Genomic DNA, 27,933 nt, shown 5'->3' with positions numbered 1-27,933 from the left:
CCCCAAAGATCGTCACGACGACCGGCCTTGTGCTGCCCGAATCTAGCAAATTTTCTCTGTAATGAAGTAATAATTCTGCAAGGATTGCAATCTTTCTGGCGCCTACGTCATATCATAGTACGATTGATTATCATAAAATTACAACAACTGTACTAGTTTTAATTGTGAGTTAATGTATAATACATGTTAAACATAAATAAACAAAGATTTCCACTATCCCGTTGCAACTGAAAACGACAATAATTAATGATGTAAAGTATAAGTCGTTAACGTTGTTGTAACAAATTACTCAGAATCCAGGAAACTTCGTCGCACAAAAAGTTTTCTGTATGATTCTTAATACTTTTATGATATACACATTACAGATACCCATTCATCTCTTTTTTCTTTCCTCGACATTAAGAAATTCATTTAATGTTTATATGTTTTGCACATTAAAACTCTACAACACTGTCAACATTATTTTGTTTTCTGAATCCCTAGTTAGTTCCTCGCACTATTGGAATACCAATCTCGTCTCTCAGAAGGAGTTTAAGCTTACCCGGTGCATATTGATTATCGATTTATTATTAGATTTTTAATAACATCGAATATCTAGTGATTGACATAAACGAACTTTTCACTCAAAATATACACCTCTGTAATCGAATCATTATAGTTATTATAAATTCATACGCAAAACACGCTTCAAATACACAAATACAAAAATTCTTCAATTGTTCAATGATATCTACGAAGTTTGCACGCGTAAACAATTCACTGGCTGTCTGGCTGTATTCGAATGTTGATGAGCGCTGTTGGCCGTTTTGGCTTTTACAGCTTCATCGTACTCACTACACATTCATTACTACTAACAACTCACTACTTTTCCTTCCCCTATTTTCATCTATCTAACTGTAAAGAACGATAGGTTATGTGTGCCAAAACTTTAAGAAGGTGAATGTAGTACATTAATTGACGGCAAGTTAACTATACATTCACATCTTTATAACTTTTACTCCCTATTTCTAATCAATATGTTTATAAGAGATTTCTATTCATGTACTGACTCATTGCAACATCTCCGGAACTATAAAGCTTTTAATTTAGTAGAAATATTCCTTCCAAATACGAACGAACTTTATAAAATTCGAAGCTATGCCACACAAAGCTGGCGAGGACAGCAGCTAGCTAACATATATAATAAAAAGTATTAAGTAAACAAATTTATTATTACATTATACATAATAAAATTGATACAACAAATTACCACAGAAATTTTTAACTGCGGTTTAACTAAATTTCATTCCTTATATAACTATAAATAAATATGCAAATACATCGAGGTTCATGTCAGTATCTTAGTTAAACAAATTGATTGGTGAATAATTAATGTTCCGCTGGGACGACACGGAATCTTGTTATGTCCGTTATTACATTGGATGTTAAAATTTATAATAGCAGGGCAATGGTTTATATGCATCCCAGGCTTTATTTATCATCATTTTAGCTATAAGACGGCTAATGCTGAACCAGTAGGAAGCGGCCTGCATCCAACGTCTTCTGATGAACTTAACAAGATCTGTTTATTTTGACTAGCCGCATTACATTTATTTATTCATATTATTATTGATATAGAATCATTTACAGTGACCACTTATATCCGTCACTAGAAGAATACCAGAAGAGCCAAGACGTTAATAATACACTTTGATTTTTTTTTTCTATTTAATCCCAACAATGTGCTAAAACTGAATTATGATGTTTATCACATTCTCAAAAATTAAATACTTGCATCGAAAATGCCCATCATTATCTTAAAGAGATTCGAGTCTCTTAAAAGTTATGTCTTCTTAATTATTATAAATCATATTTCTTTATACATACAAAAGACAGTTAAAGTTTAAAAACTTTAAAAAAAAGTGCTACGTATGAAGGTAGCGACATCTAGTAACAAAATAGTAAGTTAAAAATCCTGCATTAAAATCTTAGGTTTATATAATATTCATAAGTGCGAGATTCATTTGCAAATATTTTTTAATTAAAGCTTAAGCATTCAAGAATTTTTAATATATTATTTAGCGGACCACCTCTGATCTACAAAAAAAACATTTTACTAAATGACAAAACAGTAGATTATAGAGAACTTTAAAATACATTATATATTGCCACTTCTTGTGCAAACTATCAAATAGCATCAGTAACTTAATTTACACCAGTAACAGAACAATTATGTACATAATGTGTCATAAAACATTCGCAATATGTATTTATGTTTACTAGCTTATGTATACTAGCTTGAAATATTTATAATAACAATTTCGGGATAAATCTACTATGAAAAGCCGATCATAGTTTACTATTTAGTTTCGTGCAAATCGGTATATTTCTTATCTGATATCTGTCTGACTTTCTTATCAATTGTGTAATAACAACTTTTAACAAATAGCTGAAATAAAATTAAAAGTAAAAATCAATTAATAACACGAAAATATTTTAAACACCATAAAAAATCCTATAAAAATTTGCATGTAATCAAATGATATAGATAAATAAATATTTTCAGATGGTAACATTTGTTATTGGCAAAGTTATGTTATGAGTGAAAAAAGCATGGACGTCGTGCTAATGGACGATGTCGATCGTATTGGGTTATATTTCCTTAATAAATATAGTAACATTATATTCTAAGTCATAGATATAGGAAGTTGATTTAGTCTTTACACATCATAATAGAGTTTATTCCTTCTTAAAGAATATTAAACAATTTTAACTTATATTGAATAGGGTTAACATATTTCATTAAAAAACATTCACTTTTACTAGTTTAGTGCTTGAAAGCAGACGTATAATGGTATAAAAATGAAGTGCCACTACGAAGTCTTGTGCGTAGCTAAGGAATCAACTTCTTCTGAGATAAAGAAAGCGTATCGCCGGCTTGCGTTGCAATGGCATCCTGATAAGAACTTGGATAATTTACAAGAAGCTAAGGAGCAGTTTCAGCTTGTACAGAATGCTTACGAAGTGTTGTCTGACCCTCAAGAGAGAGCTTGGTAAAATTTCAATTATTTGCGTAACTTTGCGAAAGCGCTGTTAAATTATTGCCAAAAGTTGACTAATACAAATCTAATTATTTCTTTTACTATATTTTACGATTTAATCACTAAAATGACTGCCTTTTTATTTTTAATGTAATGCAATTATTTATCTACGTAATTTTATATCTGATAATTTAAATGTAATGTAATTATGGTGTCTATTTAAAAAACTTGTACCACATATTACTTAATTCCATATAACAATTGAGATTAATGTTTACTTAGAAATGGCTAGTTGCAAATATAATAGTTATAAATACAAGATTTTAACTATATATAGGTTAACATCTTTTTGATGATACTGATGCAAAACAGTACCTGTATAGAAATGCTTGACTTTCTAGGTATGACAATCACAGAGAGCAGCTCTTAAGAGGAGCAGGTAGTTCTTACAATGATGACAGTCTTGATGTTTACCCCTATTTTAGTCCGTCCTGCTATAAAGGCTTCAGCGATGATCCTCAAGGATTCTACAGTGTTTATTCTGAGGTAAATATATCCAGGTGTCTACTTAGCATAGATATTTTTTGCCAAGAAATTGTTAAAATTGGAGAAAGTAATTAATTACAATTTTTAGTCTTTACCTGCATGTAACTATTATTTATTTACCATTTTCACTTTTTTTTTGTGTTGTCACAGACTTATTGCCTTTGGCATTCTCTGCCAACCTAAAGTACTGCAGAGTTATTATTGTGTAACTCAAATGTAATTTAATTAAAAAAACAAACAATCCTTTTTTTGAACTTAATTACAAATATCTATAATAATATTAATGTTATCTGAATGTACTTTTTGATAATATTCAAACAGCTCATATTTAAATACTAGACAATATGCTTTTGAAATTGTTATGCTTACTTATTTCCTAGATTCAAGAACTTACAGAATTGCAATATTTTTTGCAAATATTAAAAAACATATTTCTTTAACATTTAGATAAACCAAGTAACTAACATAGATGTATATTATAGAAAATTATCCATATAATTTATACAAATTCCTTTGAGTGGGTAAAATATATAAATAGATATTTTGTAGAATAGAGAGAAAGAAATAGATTTATGTACATAGAAAATGTGATTATATAAAAAAGTAGTTAATAGGAAATAAGTACAATTAATAAATCATCAAAAATCTCTTATGCAGGGTGTCTCACATATTTAAGCCGAAATCGGATTATAGGACAGATAGTGGCTAACCACAGAAAATTAATTAAAAAATATGTGGAATATGTATTTAACACGTTAGCTGCCATAGAAGAAATATATTTTTTTTTAGAAAAACTTTTTAATGATATTTGATGTGGAATGTTAAGATATGAAAATATATCTAACTTAAAGTGAAATCGGTTCGATAGTTTTCAAAATATTTTCAAAAAACCTGACGAGGTCACCGGTGACCTACGTGGCGCTGTGAAGCGAAAATATGTAAAAACGTTACGAAGGCGCCGGAGTGACCGCAACTCCGGTCACCCTCTTCTGGCTGCATATTCGTCGCCATTAAGAAAAACAGTTAAATTATAAAAAATTAGGAATCGAAGTTATTTTAAATACAGCTGTTGTAAATGGATGGATTATGTACACTGAAAATAAAAAAGTTAGAGAAAGTATAGTAGGGTATAGAAGGCAGTTAATAGAGTACCTGGTAGATTCAGGAATGGATAGTGAAAAACCCGAAAATACTGAAAGACCAAAACGACTGAAGCACCAGTTGAAAAAGCGAGAGGGCAATGTTAGAAACACAAGACGTTTCTGTTCAGTATGCTACAAACATACTGCAAAGAATGCCCAAACGAACCATATTTTTGTTTGGCATGTTTCAATCAATCTCAGCGTTATTTTTAAGTTTTTAATTAGACATGTTAATGTTATTTTTGATTGATACTTTTGAATAATTATTGCGCTGTGATTTTTATACTAAAGTTGTTTTATTTTTCCTTCAACAAACTTTTTGAACCCTTATGATTCTCATATATGTAGGTGTAGAACATTTGAGATTGAAATAGCATATTTCTATTATGTTATTCTTAATCCAAGCTAAGGCTATTCCTATGCTCAGTTTGATTAAAAATACAAACAAAGAGCACAAACAACTTGCTCTTCACTTATCACAAACTGTTGTTTATAATTTAAGAAAAAAAAATCGAAAAACGTAGGTAGGCAGGAACCATGCCAAAGAAGTATTCTACAGCGCCACTCCGGCCACTTCAGTACAGAAAATGTATCAAAAACGCATCCTCCGGCGTACAAATTGGTTCCAAAAACAGGTTTGCCTTGAGGTCACCGGTGACCGTAATGGCGCGTAGATGTAGGTAGGGGTCCGGTCACCGGTGACCGGAGTGGCAGCTAACGTGTTAAACCCTTTGACCTTAAAAAAGTAAATGCATTTTATGCACCCTAATGTTCTTTCTAATACTGTTACTACAAATCCACCCTTTGCCAATTTCTATTTACTTTTATTTGTACCATGAATCAACCATATTTTGTCAAACCAATGTCACCAAAATAATTACAACATTCAGGTTGTTTGACTCGTGGTGTTGAACAAAAAATGTAGAAGACTATTTTTTTTTTTTGCAAATGTAGGAGTTCATAACATTTTATCTATTATTAAGTAAAAAAGGATGTATTGTGATTGTAATTAAACAAAGATGTTGCTACTAAAACATTTCTAGCTTAAAATTAAAAGCCACGTAGAAACATTGCCATTTAAAAAGGTTAGTAGACAATGTATTAAAAAAAAAACAAAACAAAAATAAATTAACTTGTAGAATAATAATATTTTTAAATAATGGATTATAGTTGTGCATGTGTCTAAAGAACTTAGCTCTTATGAATGAACCTAAATGTTCTGGCCCCCACTAAAGAGTACATGATTTGACATGGATATGCAGATATAGCACAGCTACTGTAACATACACCCCCCTTATGTTATTTTTTTTTATTTTATATTTATTATATTTTTTTATTTTATATTTATTATATTAAACTATATTTTTTTATTAATCATCATTGATTTGGATATTTGCAGGTATTTTCTAAATTAGCATCTGAGGAAACTGATTTCCTTGATGATCCAGAGGATGTTGGTAAAATACCAAAGTTTGGTAACTCAACCACACCTTATGAAGAAGTACATGAATTTTATGCATTTTGGATGTCATTCTCAACAAATAAAAGTAAGTTATTGTATAAGATATGATACTATATCCAAGTTCTCACAAAAGTAAGGAAACAGGTATAGACAGACAAATACAATATGCCCTAATGTATGTTATTAAATAGATCTTATTATAGCATTCTAGACTTTTTAGTTGTTTGAATTGTGTAGAACTTGGTTTGTTGACTCATTTGCAGTGTTGATATTATAATGTACAAATCAAACATTGTTAAATTTCATTTTAATACAGCAACTAAAGAATTTCTTGTCACCAGATCTGCATTACGAGCTGAAAGCTTCTTCCTCACAGACTGATCACACTGATCCTTTTATGGTGTTTAAAATAATTAATGGTTCAAAAGTGCAGGAAGATGTCTACTTTTGAATAATGATATATAGATTTGAATTAAACTCGTAGTAAAATATTAAAATTATTATCATTTATTTAAGCACAACTAGACTTCTACTAATACCAAAAAATGTTCCTTTTAGGCTTTGTATGGTTAGATCAATATGAATTATCACAAGGTGATAATCGAAGAGTTATTAAATTAATGGAAAAAGAAAATAATAAAATCAGACAAAGGGCTAGAAAAGAAAGAAATGAGGAAATAAGACGACTTGTTAGCTTTGTTAGAAGAAAGGATAAGAGAGTTATAGAACATACAAAACTACTACAAGAAAAAGCTGAGGAAAACAAGAAAAAGGTATTATATGTATATTATAATTGTATTTATAGATAAATCAATAATTAATAGTTCTTTGAAGAATTATAATTCCTCCTAACTTTTTAGTTTAAAGTATGTAGGCAAAGATTTATTTATTGCTGATCTGATTTTTATTTTCAAATTATTCTTTTTTTTGAACCTAGTTCAAATTGTTGCAGTCATTAAATTTTCAATTAGTCTTTAGTTTTTTTTTAATGCTTTGTATTTATACATAATTTTGATAATTTAGTTCTAATAGAAAAATTGATTTTCACAGTAAATAATTTTTATCTATTAATATATATTTAGGCAGAACAAGTGAGGAGAGAAAGGATACTGCAAAGACAAAAAGAAATAGAGGAAGCAAAGAAAAGGGAAGGAGAAAGCTCTTTCTTGCAGAGTGAAGACTATCAAAAGAAGCTTAGTGAAATTGAATCCCTCCTGGCCGAGGAATTTGGTTTATCTTCTGATGATGATACTATTAGTGAAGGTGGAATGGAAAGCAGCAACGAAGAGAGCTCCAAAACGGAAGATGTAAGTATTGTTCATTACTTACTGGCATTTGATTTGGCACAAATGTAATATTGATTATTTATAAGCTTAGTCCAAAGTAGTCTTGATGGATTCTCAGAGTTATACAGGGACTAATCAGAGGTCTATATTAGTGTAACAATAAAATGGGATTCACAACTTGTATGGCTTGACTTCCCCTATCAATGTAAACAGATAATATTTAAAAAAGTAAAGTTGAATGGAATCTCTTTTTTGATTGGCATAATTTACTTTTTTGTTTTTATGTAGAACTCAATGCAACAGTAAATTGTATAGTATAGTAGACCCCCCACTAGGTAATCCGACGATTAAGTTAGGTTGCAAGAAGTTGCTAGATGTGTAACCGGTTATTGCGGTGATCTTTGGCCTATGCTTTGCAGTGGGCGTCTATCTGCTAAAAAAAAAGAATACGAACATAATTTAACTTTTTTTTAAATGGCAGATAATTCAATGACTCAATAAGTCTTTTTACAGTTTTTAAATATTCCAACAATTTTGCCTTGCGAAATTTTAGTCCTTCTTCGAAATTTTATATAATTTTAATCCTCTTCTAAAATGTGTTAAAATTGTTACATATATTTTTTCCAGGATTTTTTTTGACAAATTTCACTTTTATGTTTAGATCTCCTGTGTTTTAAGTTTTTTGTACTATAATCAGATGGCATACTGTTTGTTATTATTACTGCATAATACACTGATTTTACTAATGAAATTTAAAAATCTTGAAGCCACTTATGTAACAAATTTGGCAATTCCAGCTAATAGTTTACAGTCCAGAGAGAGCGGGAAGAATGATTAAAATACTTCAATGCTTGACAGATAAAAGACATCGTTGTGAATTCCTGACAAATATTTTCCACTTCATGTTGTCTTAATACAGCATAATTGTAATTTTAACCAGTGGATGAAAGAAAATATTGAATACTTCAAAAATGCTATTTAAAATAACATTTGCGAAAATTTTACACAGCAAATTATTATAGCAACATTATATCTGTTTTGACATTATTCAATTGTCAATTCAATAATCAATTAATAAACCCGGAGGTTTTTTTAAAATCAAAATATAGATATGTGATTTCATTATTTTATTTTCCAGGCCAGTGAAAAATCTAAAGCTCTCGGAAAATCTACACCAAAAACTAAGACAGGAATTAAACATCTATATTGTTCAGCATGCAGCAAACTTTTCAAAAATGTCAATTCTTTTGAGAATCATGAAAATAGTAAAAAACACAAGGAAAATGTAGCAAATATGGTATTAGAAAATAAAATAGATATATCAGATAATGATGGTAATGATGAAGAGGACAATGTTTCTAGTAATGACCAACAAGATAGTGGAAAAATTAATGGACAAACAGAAGAGGAAAGAGACAATTTGGGTAATTCAACATCTGATATAGAAGACAATGATATAAGGGAAACATTAAGTGATGACTCAGATAAAATTCAGGTATATAATAATAATATTAATTACACCAATTTAACAGTTTAATTTGCAATATTTATTCCCAAGAAATTTTCATTTGATTACAATATTCAAGAACTGCAATAAAATTCTAAACATTTTACAATATGTCTTCATCATATCTGCCGATAGATGCCCCCTGCAAGGCATAGATAGGCCTCCCCCAAAGAGTGCCATGATGACCAGTCATACACGCATTAATTTAACATGCTAGAATATTTTTATTAATTATTATGTTCATTTTATGATATTCTGTTTTAATGTAGGTTTTTATGTGTCATTGTGGTGTGAAATGAATGTTTGTCTTAACCTATAAATATTTAATTATAATTCCTAGGCACTACCAAAAAGTCAGAAGAAAAAGAAAAACAAGAAGAAGTCATTTATTCCAATGGCAGAAAGTGAAGGTAATGATAGTCATGATGAGATGAGTTTTAATGAAATTGAAGGTCCCTCACGCAGTAGAAAGGCAAAGAAGTTTAACATGCTTAAAAGTCAAATACAGGCCAAAAAAGAAGCAAACTTGAAGAAAGGATCTCAGTCACAAACATCAACAGAAAATCTATATGAAGTGTCAAGCACAACACCAACCGATGATGCATTGGGTGAAGCGGCTTTACCAAGAGATAGGCCCGCTCTGCCCAAAATGCAAAGAAATATTAAACCTAAAAAAGTAGTAGAAAGAAAATCTGTTAGAACTAAAACAAGTGAGACCGAAGATTCAAGCACGGCATTGAATCTTAGGTGCGCTATATGCCAAACAGATTTCCCATCAAAAAACAAATTATTCGAGCATTTAAAAAAGACAGGCCACTCAGTACCCCTCCCCCAAACTAGCTTCACTCAAATTAAAAAAGGTAAGAGAGCAAATAGATAAATGTGCAATCATTAGATAGGTTAAAAGTATTAATTATATTCATTGAGAGTCATTGTGATTTTCTTCAAATCCCTACATGCCCTAAAGTGACTTTATCAATCTATTTATTAAAATTATGAACACTCAATAAAATATACCTAAAAATATTTGTTTCATTTTTCTATTTTAAGTGCATTAAAGGACAAAAATTACAAAGCATTATTTTAATAATAAGAATATAAAGTTTAATATGTTTAGGTTGACTGGATAGGAAGTCCTATAAGACAAAGTCCATCATTACATAAGCTGTAAGGAGCAGCAATAAATAAACAGCTTTGGAAACCTAGGTGGGTCAAAGCTCCACTGGAACTATTTGTGTTTTATGTAGTTATAACCAAGGTAGTGCTTATTCTAGGTGCCAAGTTAAAGTGTACTACTGGAAAACAGAACTATAATTTTACCTCTAGGTAATTCTAAATAATATCAAATGATCCACCAAGAAGAAACACAATATACAATATTTTGTCAATTACAATTAAGTTACTTGCCTTGTAACTTTCAATAAACACTACCACATCTGATCCAGTTCTTTAAATGGGCATCAGTTCTTTGATGCCTGTTTACTCAATCTACACAAATTCAATGATTATGGGTGCTGCCACTTACATTGCAATCACACCTGGTGGACAATGAGACAAACCAGGGACCCTAACATCATCATCACCATATGAAGGACATGGAATGCTAACCTCCAATCACAGTAGATCAATGCATTCCAGTTTCTTCTGATTTTTTTCCCAGCACTAACACTTTCAAGTGGTAGTAGTATCAGCCTGACATTAGCAACCTAGCCAAGCAGAGGTTAAACACCTTCAGGTGTCCTTTTTGAAATGCTAAGCAGGTATTATCAACTGATGGTTAAATTCTTTGGTCAAATGAAAAAAAAATCAAAATTGAATATATATTGTTATAAATATTTTTTTTTAAATTCACTAAGGAATATGAAGACGGGTTGCAGAAATTGTCTTAAACTGTAATAAATGTTATGTGCAATCTATGAATTGGTATTGTACATTAAAATAGAAATTTTTGTCATTGCAATAATTTTGGATACAAAACTTACTTGACACAATAATGTTAAATAACATACAATTTCATATTTATTGAACTGCCAACAGAACATATACCACATTATTTAATAAAAATATGACAAAACAAGGTTCAATATTTTTAATATTGAAATCATATTTGGCTTTTTAAAAATTGCACTTTAAATATATCACAAATTAATATAAACCATCACTAAATCAATCTATTCAAATTCTGGAATGTCTGCAAAACTGTATCCTGGATATTCTTTGTAAGCATAGAATGCTATCCTTATGTGGTAGGCACCCGGTAAAAACATTATTCCTCCTAAAACAATCATCGGCCACAGGCGATCTGAGTATTTGGTGTCAATGTGACCAGTTACAATGAGACTGCCCACTGTGAGTAGAATTGTTCCCACAACAAATAAAAATGCAGCCAAACTTATGGCTTTCCAAGGAATTCTCGGAGGCGGAAGTTCAAATTGTGAGTCCGAAAAACCACTATCGTCATTTGGTACTGCACTGTAACCGTCCTGTCTTCGAAATCGAAAACGAGACATTCTCATTTATGTATTCACTGAAAATAAAGAACACTGTGGGTATAAAACAATTTCAGAGCTTCTAGGAAAGTAAAAACATTATTATTTATTTACCAATTAACAGTTTTTCAATTTAACAACTACTTAAACAATATTTCAAAACAAAAATGAAAGGCTAAGCTTTTCCTTATTATTCTGTCAACTGTCAATGCCAAATGTCAATAAAATGAACTATTTTATGTTCAATGCTTATTCTTATACACAAAATTTTACAAGCTCCTTATTTAATACTAAAATTTACAATTTATGAAAAATCCTAATAAATTAAACTGTACCTACCTAAATTATCTAATAATTTAGTCGCAAGTTTGATTAATTTTTTGTTAAGTACCATGAAATAAACATTAAAAAAGTTATAATTCATTTTTAACGTTCTCGGTTTCTGTCTAGCCGCAAAAAAAACTTTATAAAAATCTAATTCATTGAAATATGTTTATGTGATAATAATGAATTGTATTAATGCAAAATACCAACGTTCCTAAAAAAAAACATACGTCATGAAGTATACGTTAATGTAGGCTTGATTCATTTAAATTTTCATGCCTTTCGGGATTAATATACAAAATTTAAATAGCATTACTAATCTAGGGACGTTATCTACATACTTCCGTGTATCTGACATACAAACAAAGTGGGGCAGGACTGCAGAATCCGCTGTCCTTGACCCTATGCGACGCACTGCAGCGAATATGCAGACTACATCAATTGAGACAATCATTAACACCCTTGAACTAGTCAGTCTTGATTAACGTTATTGCCAGCAAGCCGCGCCCGTACTTTATTCATGAAATCTTTTTAAGGCTTTATTTTTAAAATAATATAAATTACAACTCAGGTATCACCTGATACTTTAAGATCGACCATAAGACTAAAGCATTGTTAATTTATTGTTAGTGCCAGCAAAATATAAGAATACGTAAAGAATATCTCCTTAAAAGGCTTAAATTTATAATTTAGGATTTTGGTCGTTTTTACTTATTGTTTAAATTCAAATTAATTAGCCGTTATTTGGCCGTTGTAATATCACAGAACGAGGGTGGCAATCATACAAAACTTTTTACAATAACTAAGCTCGACTGACTTACCGGGACTCGCACTGCATGTTAGTAAGTTTTCATCAGAATGATTTAATTATGTAACATGCGTAAATATAGTTTTCTTTACACAAGATTCTAAATTACAGCTAATATTATTTTAGAGTGGTTTATATTCCGAATTGAATGATTCTAATTATAGGCGAAATACACACCACAGCTGTTTTTAGGGTCTTGAGCACCTCGGGTAAAACAAAATTTGATATCCTTTCATACAAGAATATAAAAATGACTGTAAATCAAAATTATAAAAAGACAAAAGTCAAAATCACATTTACTTATACGAAATGTGTCAATATTCATTAATTTTGAAAATAATACAATAGTTATTTACTTACAACCAATTTAACATTTGGAATAGCATAAAAAACACATTTTTTCGAATATAATAATCCTAAAGAGAGAATAAGATAAGATCCTAGAAAGGAATATAATTATAATATATAATTATACTTTATTCTTATTGCATACATTTAAATACAAAATATTTTGTGACAAAAATTAACTTTACATTTTATTTTATTATATTCACATATTTACAAGTATTTTAGTTTTCTATTAGCGCCCCTCAAAACTTGGCGCCACGGACAGTCGCTCGGATTGCCTGCCCCATTACTCACCGCTATTTGTCGTTCAGACTTCATACTGTAGTTGTCTATTAGAAATTCTATTTATGCTGCAAATATTACTTCATTTACGTTATTATAATATTAGGTTTTCTTTGTGATGTTCATGTGAAATATAGAGTGTTAAAAAAATACACGAATACAATAAAAACATAAAATGGAAAACTGCGCCGAAACGGATTATTTCGTCCTTATTTATGTCCTTAATATTAAAACTAACTGACCTTTTGGACTTCTTTCCACCTTACTGTCAATGAACACACATTGACACAATGGTCACATTTCGGATGTTTAAATGTACGCAAAATTATTAATTTGAATTTTTGACATTACTGGTGTTTTTTGTATTATTATTTATTGATGAACGTCATATTTTAATACTTATTGTCGAATTCCGAACGAAGACGAATAAAAAGTACAAAAATTATAAAATTTTCCTAGCCGTTTTTAATATATAAATGACGTTACTAACACGACGTTCATAATTTTACAATTAAATTATGACTACATGTAAACAAAACTTGACGGAGACTACTTGTATAGCAAAAAAAACATTACAAAATTGAAGTATAATTGCAATAGTTCGAAAAAATATTTAACAAAGCCACTTGTTCCAGTAACAAAGGCCTCCAGTCTAGCTGTGCCAAGTGATGATACCAAAAATAGATTTATATCATGGAATAGTTAACCAATTCGAGAAATAAAAAAGAAATATTTGGTATGCAATAACTCTTTTAATCTATGAACTGTATATGGTCTTTTATAATTGGAATTCATAAAGCCATTATAAATCTTTTTGCGCAATAGCACACTATTATTACACATTTGTTTTTACTTTTTTACGTTGTCAAAGGTGAAAAACAAAGGACAGTGTATCAGTGTATAATGTATGTGATGTTATTCTAAAAGCTAACTCTGAAGCAACCACCTGTCTCCATCGTTTATGTGCATAGAAAAGTTAAACTTAAATATAAGTACATACAGGGTGGTTGGTTAAATGTGTAAAAGCTTTAAAGTAATGAATGTGTAGCTCATTTCGGATCCGCGAGCCATGAGTCCGATGAAGCTGTAAAAGCCAAAACGGCTAACAGCGCCCATCAACTTTCGAATATAGCCATTTCTCAACAAGTCCTAACTCTTTTCTCCAACTTGTATAAAGTGATCATTTTGATATGTCAAATTTTTCCCATAAGATAGAATATTACAGACAGGCCAGTTTCTGTTAGTACAAAGTCAGAAGGAACAGAGATTACGAAAACGATTTTTCTAATTACATTGTCATTTTGTAAGCTATTATTTCTAAAAACGTTTATTTTAGATAGAGTGTAGCATAAATTAATTGACAGCAATTGAGATATACATTACATTTACACTTATAACTAACTTGTATAAGTCTACATAACACAACGTCAAGTCGAATTCAATTAATAAGGTGGTAGTGACAGCGGTCAAAAATAATTTAAAAAATCTATGTCTCATATTTTATTTTTTTATTAATTTTAGGGAAACAAAAATTAATAAAAATGAAGGTTATAGTAAAAATAATTATCTATTTACTAATCTTGTTTAATGTATGTCTCGTCTGTTGTCTGTGATGTACAGATATATGTTATACCTAATTTAAAAAAAATGTTTCCAGAAATATAAAATGATAAATAATGTAAGAGTATAATATAAAAGCGTTTTCAAATTCGGATTACTAAATATTAAAATTATTGATTGTATACTATCTCTCCTTTCAAACTTTGTGAAGTTATGATTAGTAAATCAAAATTTTCGGTCTTTCTCTTACTTTAATTACAAATCTTTACTTATTTTCATTACCATGTTACTGGGAATAACTTTTCTGCAAAATATATAGAAAGTAATATTGCAATGGTCTGATTTTTAAGAAAATTGCACTTTTTATCAAACTATCTACTCAAAACAATTACCACATCTTTTAACCTAGTTTATTTATTTAATGAATTTTCTTGTATTAGGTACTACCAGCAATTCAACCGGTTACGGCTTGACGTTGATTTATGGGAAAGTCTGTATATTTATCTAAACCACTTAGCCGCAGTGAATCGTTACTTTGAATAAACTGTGACCTCGTTTGCTAACTAATTCATTAACCGGACCACATATGAAATCAGAATAAAACGAGAACGTCACATGACACGGTCGGGGTTGAATTTTTCATTAACAGGACATTTTATATATGCTCTCAGAGAAGATGTTCCCGGGTTAACTTAATTTATGCATTTTTCACTATAATTTTCTACACTTACCAAGTACGAACACGGTACGATAACTTTTAAAAAAGTTTATTTTAAAAATTTCGCGAAATACTTATAATGTATTTTTTTAATCATCATCATCATCATAATTTTTTAAGCCGTAAGATATCCACTACTGGACATAAGTATATAGATTTCCAGATAAGATCAGTTGGCAGCGGTCTGCAGCCAGCGTTTTCTGATGAACTAAACAGGGTAATCTGTCCCACCTTGATGTGCTTGCTAGTCTTTGATATCCTCTCAAGAACCGTAAGGCAATAGTGGTCATCTGTTCTGCGCGCTATATTACCTGCCCAGTACCACTACAACTTGCCAATCCGTGGGATATGTCAGCTACATTCGTTCTACTACGGATCTTCTTATTAGCCCTTTCTATCGCTCATTGAGTGAGTCAACTTGGTCGTGAGGCAAAAAGTGAGAGATAGCGTTTCCGCACCTTATGTCATCTCTGGTAGCACACATTGTAGACTTTGGTCTTTATGCAGCGAAGGATCTAGTTCTGTAATGAGGTAAGCGCCTTTTTAACTTGGTGAATATTAGCATAATTATTTAAAAATTACTTATTATTAGTTATTTATTCAATATTATAAGATCTGTATAGCTACATAAGCTTAACGGGACCTTATGAATGAATACAGTTTTTAACACATAAGACCCATGCACCACAGGTCCTCCATAGCCCACTATGTGTTAAGCGGATTAATATGTTATACTTCTTTACATATTACATGCGATATTTTGGAGCAGTGGCGATATTCACATAAAATTTTGACTGTTAGGAATAGAACACACTTAAATCACTGTTCCTAATCACACGGCTATCGCTGTTTTTAAATTAAGTGATAAAATATAATTACAGTATAAAATTACTTATTATCTGGATCTTTAAGTTTCAGGATGGCAATTTAAATGTAAAGAGGAGCAATTCGAAAGTAGACTCGAGTTTAATCTTTTCGCTCAAATATTAAAATATATATGGTACAAAGGAGGTCGTAAGAATTTTATAAAAGGTAAGATGGGGCATGGCACATAAAAGGTTGAAATATATTCGGTTAATGTATATCTCGTTTCCTGTCTGAGGTGTATATGGTATACCTTATTCAAAAATGAATGGTTTCAGAAACAATAAATATCGTAACGGTATAGTAAAAAGCGTTTCCAAATTAGGATTACTAAATATTAAAATTGATTGTATACTTATTCACAAAATTTGTGAAGTGATTAGCGAGTAAATTAATCTGAAATATCTCATAATCACTCTGCATAACTATAACTTCAAAAACATGATACAAAATTGGTTGCAATAAATACAATGTAAATGGGAAGAAAAGTGAAGATTCTTTTTTACTCTTTTGTTGTTTGTTTTAGAAAAGGTTGAATAGGACAACAGATAAAAATTTCACAGCTCCCAACAATAGCGCCGCTGACACGGAACAGTTTCGAAATTATTTCTTCATAATAGAAAACGGAATGATACAGCCAGCGTCGTTTATTAAAAATGTTAATCGTTATGAATTTCATTGAATTCTAATTTTTACTTCATTAAAAAATAATTACAGCTATATATTTGTACTGTAATTTTATAGCTATATTATATATGTATATTTATCATCATCATTCGTAATCAAAACCGTATAACAAGAAATATGGCGGGGACGGGAGGCGAAACGTGAATGTAATGTAAATGAATGCAGTGAAAATGATAGAAAATATGAATTATGAAAGAGAGAAGAGAAATTGTGAAGGCTGAGAAGGAGAAAGAGGAAAAAAGGAAAGCTTATTATATCCCTGTCCCAAAAATAAGATGAGGGAAAGAGAGGCTTAAAAAAAGTAATCACTTATAACATTTATTGATACTACCAACGTGTGTTACCAGTGAAGGCTTTCATCTTTAGACACTGAGGGATAATGAACGGATGATAGCATATTTCGTAAACAGAAATCAAAAGAGGTTCTCGTAATACTGGTATGATTCTCCAGTGACAATAACACGTATGATGCCACTTGTCGTAGTTGCATCACAAAGCCTAAGGTTTTAAACGCTCCGGAAAAAACAAAATATTGGTGCCCTTTCATACAAGAATATATAAAGTTATTAAATATAAAATGTAGCGAAATTGTCCTAAAATCAAGATTACACAATAAATCACACTAAGAAAAATTATTTTTTTAAAAAATAATCGTCGTTTCAGGCCATAGACGTCCACGGCAAAGGATAGGCTTCGTCATAATACATCTATAGATGTATAGAGGAATATATATACATAATCTAGATCTATAGAGGAATATATATACATAATCAACACGCTGGGCAATCGGGACGGGTATTATGGTACGCAAAGGTCGCTGCTACCCATTCTCTGTAAATTTGTTTGTGAACAGTATAAATGCCAAATAATTAATGCATAAAGTGTAAATTATATAAGGTTATATCTCGAGAATCGAGCCCGCGACCTACGATCGCAAGCTAAATCTTCTAAAAACAATACAATAGTTATTTACTTACAATTGATGCAAATTAAATTATGCAATTCCTGTGGCATACGTATGACATAGATTTTTGTAAAGTTATTCCTAAAAAATATATTAAAAAACATTGTATTTTTTATCGGTATCTCTTAAAATTCGATGCCCCTTGCAGTCACCCGGCTTGCTCGCCACTTTATCCTGCTCTGCGTAACTAAATTCTGGAAAAAATAGTTATCAAGTATCAACAGATAATCCGTACGTTTTTTGCGTCAGAATCACTGCCAATTCCAAAAAAATATAGTTTAAATGTTCATAAATGATATGTGTAGCATATTTTTTATTTAATCTGATCCTTCACAGCTGAAAATTGACTGATAACAGAAAATAAAAATTAATTCGACAGACCTAAAAGGAAAAAAAAAATTGTGGAAAGGGTAATATGAAAATGTATACAGAGTTTGTGTGAAGTATGTCTTTGATTAATCATTTTTGTTTTAGTTTATAGTATATATTATTGTTATATCGTATATAAGTTAAAGGTTATATAAAAACAACACACTTTTATTTACATACATTTGTTTATTTGTTCATTAAACATTTATTATGGTGTTGTTTCATTCTTTTTTGCAGAAAAGGTACTTCTATGCTTTTTGTACGAGTTTCAAGTATTACCGAAAGGGTATAATGAGGAGAACTCGCTATTAAAAATTTTCGGTAAGCAGATAAAGGGGACATTGTCAAATATTTCGTTTTAACTGAAGAAACAACTTATAAAGGCGAGTTGACTGAAAAGTTTACTGGGTACACTACAATTTAATTATGCTAGCAGTCAAATTTATTGTTTAATACATCGAACAGGATCAACATTTTGTAACTGTAAATATACCTTTAAATATTAAATATAAATACTTACAATATGTCGTTGTGTTAATTCTTGTAATATACCATATGATGTTCATAAATAAGGCAGGCATCAAAGATAAATTTCCATTGGTTAATTCTGTCAAACTTATCACTGTATCAGAACTAAGGAAATTCGTAAAAGAACCATGTTCACCGACGTAGTTCAAAGAATTGCTCGTCCGAAGTTGCAGTCGGTGTAGAGAATAGCTCTTGTAACTGACGCTTATTGTGGCCGAAAGATTCTCGAGCGGCGTTCGCAGGCCGGTAGAGCGTGGATCGTAGGAAGTCGCTGGATCATCGTGGCGATCTTTGGGAGAGGCCTATACCTTGCCGTGGACGTCTATCGACTGACATGAAGGCGAGCTGCGCAAGACCTGTCAATGTGGCGATCTTTGGGAAAAATCTATGCCATCCACTAGGCGTTTATCAGCTAACAAGAAATTTGAAAATATTTTTTAACAGCTCTCATGGTAAAGACGTAAATAAAGTTTTTTAACCAAAAATTTTACATTTCTTGAACATAACTAGACTATTTAGTTTTAAAAAAGTATAAATATATTATCACGCGACAAGAGGTCTTCCAGTTATTGAAAAAAAAAACAATGTCATCCATGCATTTAAAATTTTTCTTTAACTGTTCACTTGAAGTGCTGATAAAAATTAAATGACATAATGTACAAAGTCCTGGAATTGTGTAAATAATTATTTGCGTTCCTCGCCTTGAGACGAAAGCTAAACCTTCTTGTTAGCTATGGCGTCTTTCAAAGTATAACAAAGTAATGTTTCCAGATTTTTCGCTTAACTCAGCACTTGTTGATGTTTAAATGATTTACCACGGCTTATTTATTTTTCCATATAATAACTCGCAGTAAATAAAATTAAAGCAAATCAAATATTTCAAAAATAATGTTTACGAAATATTAAATAAATACCGTAATCACCTCAAAATAACCTTAAATTTTATTTGTTGTCTTCAGATAGATTAAAAATATTTTTAGTTAAAACAAAACATAAAATCATATTAATAAATGCAAAATGGTAATGAGGTATTTTTATAATCTTATTTAAAAACAATATAGATTTTTATTAGTTACTTATTACTCATTATGAAAATTTGGATACCACTTAAAAACTATAACTGAAAGAATAACCTTCGCTAACGGTTATAAATACAAAAGGTTTCTAAAAATGTTTAGTAAAAATTAATACGTTCCAAAAATATTTACTAACGTAATGATTGATATAGTAAGAATAATAAATACGAAAATGTATAAAAAAATTATTACATATTAAAATGGATGTTTGGTCCTTGCAAACTCTGTACTGCTAGAAATTGTCGGCATGTCGCATTCTGTTAAAAAAAATAATTGTCACATTTATCAGAGTGTTCACTTCAATCCACTGGATTATAAAAAGTGCAAAAGCTGGTAACCTTTTTGCTGACCAATGACTTGACTAGATGACTAGACATCTCATCAAAGCTTACCAGTAATAGCACCTATAACTAATCGCTCACTTCATGATGTTAAAATACAGACTACTTAAAATTAATATCTGAGCTGTCTCAGTCTGTTATTAACAATTACCTTGATTTAATTACTTTTGTTTACCTAAAGCTAAAATAAATTTTAATTAACTGGTTAAATTTCAAACAAATGTTCGCGATTTCTCATTTCAAACTACGAAGTATTTATCTAAATTAACGTTAATTTTACTGATGTTTATGTATATTTACTAGCATACTTTGCAAATTATTAAATTCTTATCTGAAAATAATACGGCTATTCATTAATTACGTTGTTATGCAAGTTTGGCTACGGCTACGAACATAAGTTTTAGCAGAATAGATACCCACTCGAGAACAACTTAGTAACCAACCGGACCTCTGGAACTTTGCCAAAACAAAGAATGACACTTAACATCGAGTGAAAGTGGCTATAGACGATCAATATGTTCAACTTAAAGCTAAACAGCTGACTCTAAGCTCTGTTAACAGCATGCCATATTTTTTCATCTTTCATCTTTCGTTTTACACATAGGAATAATTCAAATATTAATTTATTTACAAATGTTATTTAATATTTTATATATACCGCATAAAAATCAATTAAAATTATTATTCGTCTAAAAGTTAAAAAGGACCTCAAGTCAAATTGAAAATATCTGTCAATTCACAATTATGTCTATATTTTGTAGTTAGATTTGATACCAAGAATAGACTTATTTATTTTTTTAACATTACAAATAATAATATCAATATTTAAATAAAAATAACACAATAAACTACCCGGGTTTATATCTGTGCTAACAAAGTTGAAATTGTTTCTTATTCAATAAAATGATTAGAATTTAAGTCGTAAAATAAAACTAATATTTATTTTTATGAATAGGTTAAGCAACTTCGAAATGTCAAAATATTAAATTCCCGGGATACATTTTATATAATTTATACTTTGTGCATTAATAACATAGAATTGCCGCTGCTCATAAAGAAGTTTTTAGAGGACGGACAGCATCGTCCTCTGAGATCATATGATACAATAATATGTTTTATTGATCAGTCTAACCTTTAATAGCTTTGATTTTTTTCCCGGATAACTGTGAAACCTCTTCAAGTATTTTTAAGTGATGCTTTCATATCTGTAAAAAACCTGCCAAGAAACTTGATAGTTTTTCAAAGTCTATAAGTCTCTCTTTGGAGTGGCAATATGAGTATATATATTTATAATATTAAATAAGTAATTAAAAAAATTATATTGTTAACCCAATTAATCAATAAAATTCGAAACTATTGTCCCAAAAATTATAACGAGTTAATCCCATGATAAATAATATGACACAAATACCGCAGACGTAACGAAAAAGATTAGAATTAGAATCGTACATTGTGGTCGGAGCCGGAGAATTCATGGGTGGGAATGTGTGAGGGTATAGCGATGCCGTTTGCTAGTGTTAGTTTAATCGCTTGCGACAGCTAGGGGCGCATGTGCGGTGTCGCAAGCGCGCGCAACCCTCGCCCGCCGGCTGTCAGGGCCACTCCGACGGCAAACCGACTCGAAGGCACCCGCGCCGAGCCTAGCTTAGCCAAGCAACCCGGCCTTTGAGGCCAGGAGCCCTGCTAGGCGCTTCATCCTCGTGCCCATTCCACCACCGACGCGTTCACACGCCGGCGTTCTTGGAGCAGGCACGTCGGACCAAAGGTAAGTCTTTTCAAATCCGCCCTACATAATTTCTCCCCTAAAGACATATGTTGGGGTTGCGTATTGCGCCGGTGTGCCGGTGTGCCGGTAAGCTATGTTAAAACTTTCGTTGCTCTCCGCATGGAATCTTCAATTTGTCAAATACTGGCATTCTGGATCTACCATATACATATTAAATCATTTATACTCGCTATTTATACTCGCTAGACGTTTTTTTTTTTAATTTTATTAATATTGAGACAGATTGTAACTACTCGCCATGCAATTATTTTAAGTATATAATAAAAAGACTAATTTCTTCATCTATTAGAATAATGAAACATAACTATTGGTCTATATCAAATTTTTTAATGTCAACAAAAGCTTAAAAAGACATCTTTTATATATTTTATTTAGTCAGTTATATAGTTGTGAATTAATTATAGATAATTATTGACATATGTAATAATATATTAGAATATCATGAATTTAAAAAAATAAGTGAAATGTTTTCATTCGTAAAATTCACATAATCAATAATGACAATAACATAATCTGGAGAGACGAATTAAAATTTCGGCACCCCAAAACAAGGCGAGGGCCCAATGCGCAAAAATTGATCAATGCAGTAACTGTTTAGGTCACGTCGCGACGCCAGTGCTTAAATAAAATATGACGTAGAATTTTTTTAATTCTTAGAATTCCCTCTTTTCTGAACGTGATCCCAACAATGGTCCACCCTCAATAGCTTGAACTACAACGAAGGAATTATTTAACGTTTGAACAGAATTGAAAAGGCCGAATTCAATAATGCACGAATCTTTTGTAAGCCATACTTTAATCTTCAAACGCCAATTTCTATTCAACTCGTTTCAATTTTGAGTACAAAAACAACTAATATAATAATATTTAAAAATATTACCTACTTCTAGATGATCTTTAATACAGAGAATGTGTAATTTTAGCACATCGTGGGATTAAAGGAATTATATCCAATCCATTATTAATTGAACCGACGTAACGTTTTCGACTTGCTAGTGATTCAATTACTTTTATTATTCTCTATAATAAAATTAACTTTGATTATCAAAATGTAAAAAATTGCAAATATATGCTTTCAATTCTTCTTTTCACATCAGCATTTATCTAATTTAAGGTAAATTTTATGGTGTTTATGCATGTATTACAGATATTTCATACGTTATGTTAAAATATTTACATCATTTCTTTTGTTCTTTCTGTGCAAGAAACTATATCAAAGTAAACTTCCAAACGCGTGTTGATAGCATGTAGTATGCAGTAATCCTCATTTACTTATGAATTTTGAACTTAACCTGTCATTTAAATTCATATTATCTGGAGTATTTGATTGTCATCGTCATCATCAACAACATCGTCCTTTCAGCCAAGTAACGTCAACTGTTGTACATAACCCCACCCCTTTTTCAACAGAACTGGTAGAAATGGAATTGAATCTAGCGTCTTCCCACAACTTTAATACATATAGCATATTAATACAGGTTACAACGTGATGACTTCCGCCAAATATGGAGACCCGTTTAAACTACTAGTATAAACAATATAATTATATATAATTTGGTTATTAAAAGAAAGAGAATAAAGATTTTCTTATTCAAAAACGTTGCCATTACGATTTAGATATACACAGTAATTTTTAATCGGTATAAAAGCTTTAAATAAGAGAATATGTAACTCATTTGCTACCAATTAATGCATGTTGCACCTTATCCAAAAATCAATGGTTTCAGAAATAATAAATAACATTATGATAAAAGCGGATTACTATATTTTAAAATTACTATTGTTAACTATCTATCCCTACAGACTTTGTACTGCCAAAAATTATTGGCCGGTCGAATCACAATAGATAAAAATAAGATGACATATTTCAGAGTAATCGCATGGAAGCTTATTGCTGTCATATATGATATATCACTCCTTTGACACTTTTACAGCAATAAGTAATTAAATCAAATATAATTATTATTAACCTGTCCATGAATTAAATATCATCATAATGTTTAGAGCGCAAACAAGCATAAACGTAATTACTAATGTTTGTGATTTGTATTAGAAACATTCAAAACGATTTATTGTTGTCACACGATATTTTTGAGTCCCAACCTCAACCAATATCTATGAGAGTGGGATAAAGAAAAAAATAATACACTTAACTTCATAAACACTGATTTGATTCGTAACTAAAAGGAATGTGTAGGAATTCAGCAATACCGTTAGCAAGGAGAGATCAACTTTTCTCTTGATAGCATTTGTTTCTGTAATTATTACCGTTATATTTAAAGCTTGTTTAGTTCAGTTTTTTGTTATGTATGTTTCGTCGGTAACTTATAAAGTTAACTGTTTACTTTTTATACTACATTGTAATAGCAAAGACAAATCTTTTCCTTTTGTTTTTATTTAGGAAATACCTTTACATACCTGCCTTTACGATAAGGACCGACCGACTTAAACTACCACGAAGTTCATCCATACTCCTGATGGGGTAAAACGAACCCAAACTTACTTATAAAATGGTTTTCAGAAGAAAAACTGTTCGACTTCTTATTCTTAATAATATCACATCGGTGAAATCGGTACATAAAGTGTAATATATGCTAAGTTTTGTAATTAAAAACGAACAATAATTGAAATGATAGACTGAAATATTTAACTAAAAAAAAATTAAAAGCCACGCAGTATTTAATTAAAGGCAATGTACATCTAATACTATTGATCATAAAGACAAAAGAAGAACCAGTAACAAGTGCCCGTAGGTTTCCGCGCCATGTAATAATCGGTGCAATTTTAATGCTAGTTACCTAGTTATTCGTAACAGTAACTTGCGCTAGAATTAATAAGATAATGTTTTCTTAATGAAATTCAAGTATGCTCTTATATTTAAATAATTATTGATGGTCATTAAAAAGAATATTTTATAAAATATTCTTCAATCTTGTGTTTTAACATAAACTACACAGGCCTTAGATTTGTTTTGGTTTAAAAAGGCATTGGCCAGGTCACAAAAGGCCGCTGGATCTTTAAGTTCTGAAGCAGAGACCACGGACTGGCTAGCGAAGAATAGAATATCTGTTCAAAAGTGAACAAACCTAACAAGGGTGTTAATAAATATCTAATTCTCCATGAGGCCTGTATTCCAACAGTAGAAAAATTACAAACCTTCTAATATAACTACGCCTAATTAAAAATAAAAGTTATTATAATGTAATTGTAGTTCAAGTTCACTGCTAGATATAGCACTCTCTTATAGATTTCTAACGAGATCGGTTGGCGGCCTGCATCCAGCATCACCGACATACTTTTTTTCTATGGCCCCCGCTATTGGAGGCCTCTCGTACCCATAATTAGTTGGGATCAGGGTCGTTGTTTACAATTAAGTTTTTCAGATCTTTCATCTTTATTCTTCACTCCCTGTCTTTCTTCTCAATTTCTTTTATTCTTACCTTATTTTCCATCACAATATCTTTCATTTTGTTCTTTCATTCCTTCTTGCTTTCATCGCCTTCTTTCCATCATTTTACTACTCTTAGGTGGCTAGGTACATTTTTTTTATTCCGACATACTTTACGAGGTCTATCCACCTTATGACGCCTTTTGATCGTATTAGGGTGTGACACGACCGTTGGATCGTGACCCTAAGATGGGGGTCCCCAATACCTATCCATTTCACGATTCGATTTTGTGATTTTTTTTAAATCTGATTGCTTCAAATAAGTTAATGATATAATGTAACTGTTAAGCCTATGCTTCAGATTTTTTGCCACAAAGTGAATACTGGGCCTTTTGTATTATATAAAGGTATTTCAAATTTTATGCAGTAATGATTACTCTATAAAATTAGTGTATTAAATGGTAGTATAAATTGGTATTAAACAAATATTCATCTTAATATTATTTCAATATTAAGATGAATATTTGTATCAAAAATTATAAATATTAACAATATGTTTTTTTTTTTAATTTTATAATTAATCTTCATTTACTTATTTAAATTGTAACTTTTTCGTGATTCTTTAGTCGTTTATCGTCTGAACTGTGTTAACTCGTGCTCGTCTATCTATTTCTGTTGTACTTAATCCTACTAATATGACTTACTTAACGTACTTCGATACTTGCTAAATGATTTTGATAGTGATTATCTCAGTACGAAGACCCTGCACCATTATCGAACTTTGAAACGTCATGAATATCTTAAACTACTCACATGTAATTAATTATTAATTATGCGATATAGCTCAAGTGAGTATCTCGAAATGTACTAACGCAATGTAATGTGGTCCTAACATTAGCACCGGAATAGTAAATTGCACTAGAGTTTTATAATAGACTTACCTGATATTTATTCTTCCAGATAATTGCGGTGACATGATATATAAAGCCTAGTTTTCAGCTTTTTTGTGGCAAAAAATCACGACTGTACTCATAACAGTTACATTGTATTATTAGGTACTCTAAAAAAAATCGATAAATCTCAAATGTCAGCTGAACCATCAAAACTTGTTGAACATACATACAAATAGTGAAATAGATTGGTATTGAAGTCCCCCACGCCTAAGCCACATTCGATATACCGGTCATTTAACAACCAGTATATCTTATTATTGTACTTATTATTATTGTCTTTTAATATTGTTTTATAAACAGATAGATAATTAAAGCCTGCAATCTTTCAAAACGTAATGTTTTTAGTTTGATAGTTATATTGTTTTTTTTTATACTTCGATAATATTATTATTATAACAGATTCGACACTTCATGTCTTCGATAACATGAAGGTTATTTTTTAACAACATTCCAATTTTAAATTAATACACCACATATTAAAACTATTGATTAACAACCATTTAGGTAGGTCAGTTTTCTGGCAAGTGTTGTATAAGAATCATAACAGGCGCCCGACTGTCGAGGGTAAACCAATCTTGGCACTCCTCTCTTCGCAAAAATGTATAGCAGGGGTGGCCAACCTTAAAAGTCTGAACTATTATTCTTAATTTGAATTTTTTTTGCGAACCGCAAGTAAATACGTATTTAAAAAGTATACCTAAAAGTTTTTATAAAATTATTTACATTTATATTTTTTGAACACATGCACAAAATTACAAAATATGTATTAAATTTGATTACTAAAAATTAAATACTTTTATTTTACTTCTCTTGATAGTTCTTTGAAATAGGTAAATAATTGTTGACTTTGACTATATTATATATATCCAGCTAGTGAGGGCCTACCTACACCGACTCTACTAGCTCGTGATTGCCTCTCCAAAACTTTTGGACCCCAGCGGCTGCATGAGCACTTCAGACGTATAATCCTTGGTTCTTTGGAAGAGAAACTCTTGGTTAGGTTCTTCTGCCGATCTCCTAATTTCTAATTCGATATCGGAGGGAAACTCCGAGCATAGCTCTCCATTGGTTTTTTTGTGACCTTGAGCTTTCTTGTAAGACCCGTCATAAGGGATCTCAGATCCATATGTTATCACCGGCAACATACTGATAATCAATACAAACTATAGAATAAACTTTAGTATATAATTAAAATTTGAAATGGTTACAAATAAACATTTTAAATCAAAATCAGAATTCTGTCACCGGACACATTGTATATATATACAATATATAAATATGAAAATTACTTTTGTAGCTACTAAAGAATTTTTTACTCTAAAACCATTATTCGTATAATAATGTTGTTTACATTTTGAACTATTACTCGTAACAAACTTATCAAAACAACAATCAACATAAAAAAGTACCTGCGTAACTTGAAACATTTGAAAAATTCAGACATTATCATCTTATATTTGTGTTTTAATTAAGCTCGATATACAA

General features: G+C 30.6%; 2 protein-coding genes across 3 annotated transcripts in view; both read left to right on the top strand.

Moving 5' to 3' along the window:
• Positions 1-2,599: 2,599 nt before the first annotated feature.
• LOC137933722 (dnaJ homolog subfamily C member 21-like) lies at positions 2,600-9,975 on the top strand. Its single transcript, XM_068777749.1, has 7 exons — positions 2,600-3,032; positions 3,422-3,566; positions 6,108-6,255; positions 6,729-6,943; positions 7,253-7,477; positions 8,595-8,951; positions 9,304-9,975. Exons 1-7 carry the CDS (start codon positions 2,842-2,844, stop codon positions 9,841-9,843), a joined length of 1,821 nt encoding a protein of 606 aa, XP_068633850.1. The 5' UTR covers positions 2,600-2,841; the 3' UTR covers positions 9,844-9,975.
• A 12,029-nt stretch (positions 9,976-22,004) lies between these two features.
• Positions 22,005-27,933, top strand: part of LOC137918360 (uncharacterized) — a 28,382-nt gene continuing 22,453 nt past the window's right edge. The window contains exon 1 of one of the 2 annotated variants that reach the window (XM_068761137.1): positions 22,005-22,086. Coding sequence is in view for 1 of the 2 variants with exons in the window: in XM_068761136.1 (XP_068617237.1) it covers positions 26,328-26,343 (16 nt within the window). In the remaining variant the exon portion in view is untranslated. Of the gene's footprint in view, positions 22,087-26,278; positions 26,344-27,933 lie in introns of those variants that run through there. The other variant, XM_068761136.1, reaches the window with a different exon arrangement.

This window comes from Battus philenor, unplaced genomic scaffold (assembly GCF_028537555.1).
Source record: "Battus philenor isolate CCGP_79_NKW_IND1 unplaced genomic scaffold, ilBatPhil1.0.hap1 SCAF_14, whole genome shotgun sequence".
In the NCBI taxonomy this organism is placed as follows: Eukaryota; Metazoa; Arthropoda; class Insecta; order Lepidoptera; family Papilionidae; genus Battus; species Battus philenor.
Note: the sequence above shows the minus strand (reverse complement) of the source record. Positions and strands in the feature narration are given on the sequence as shown.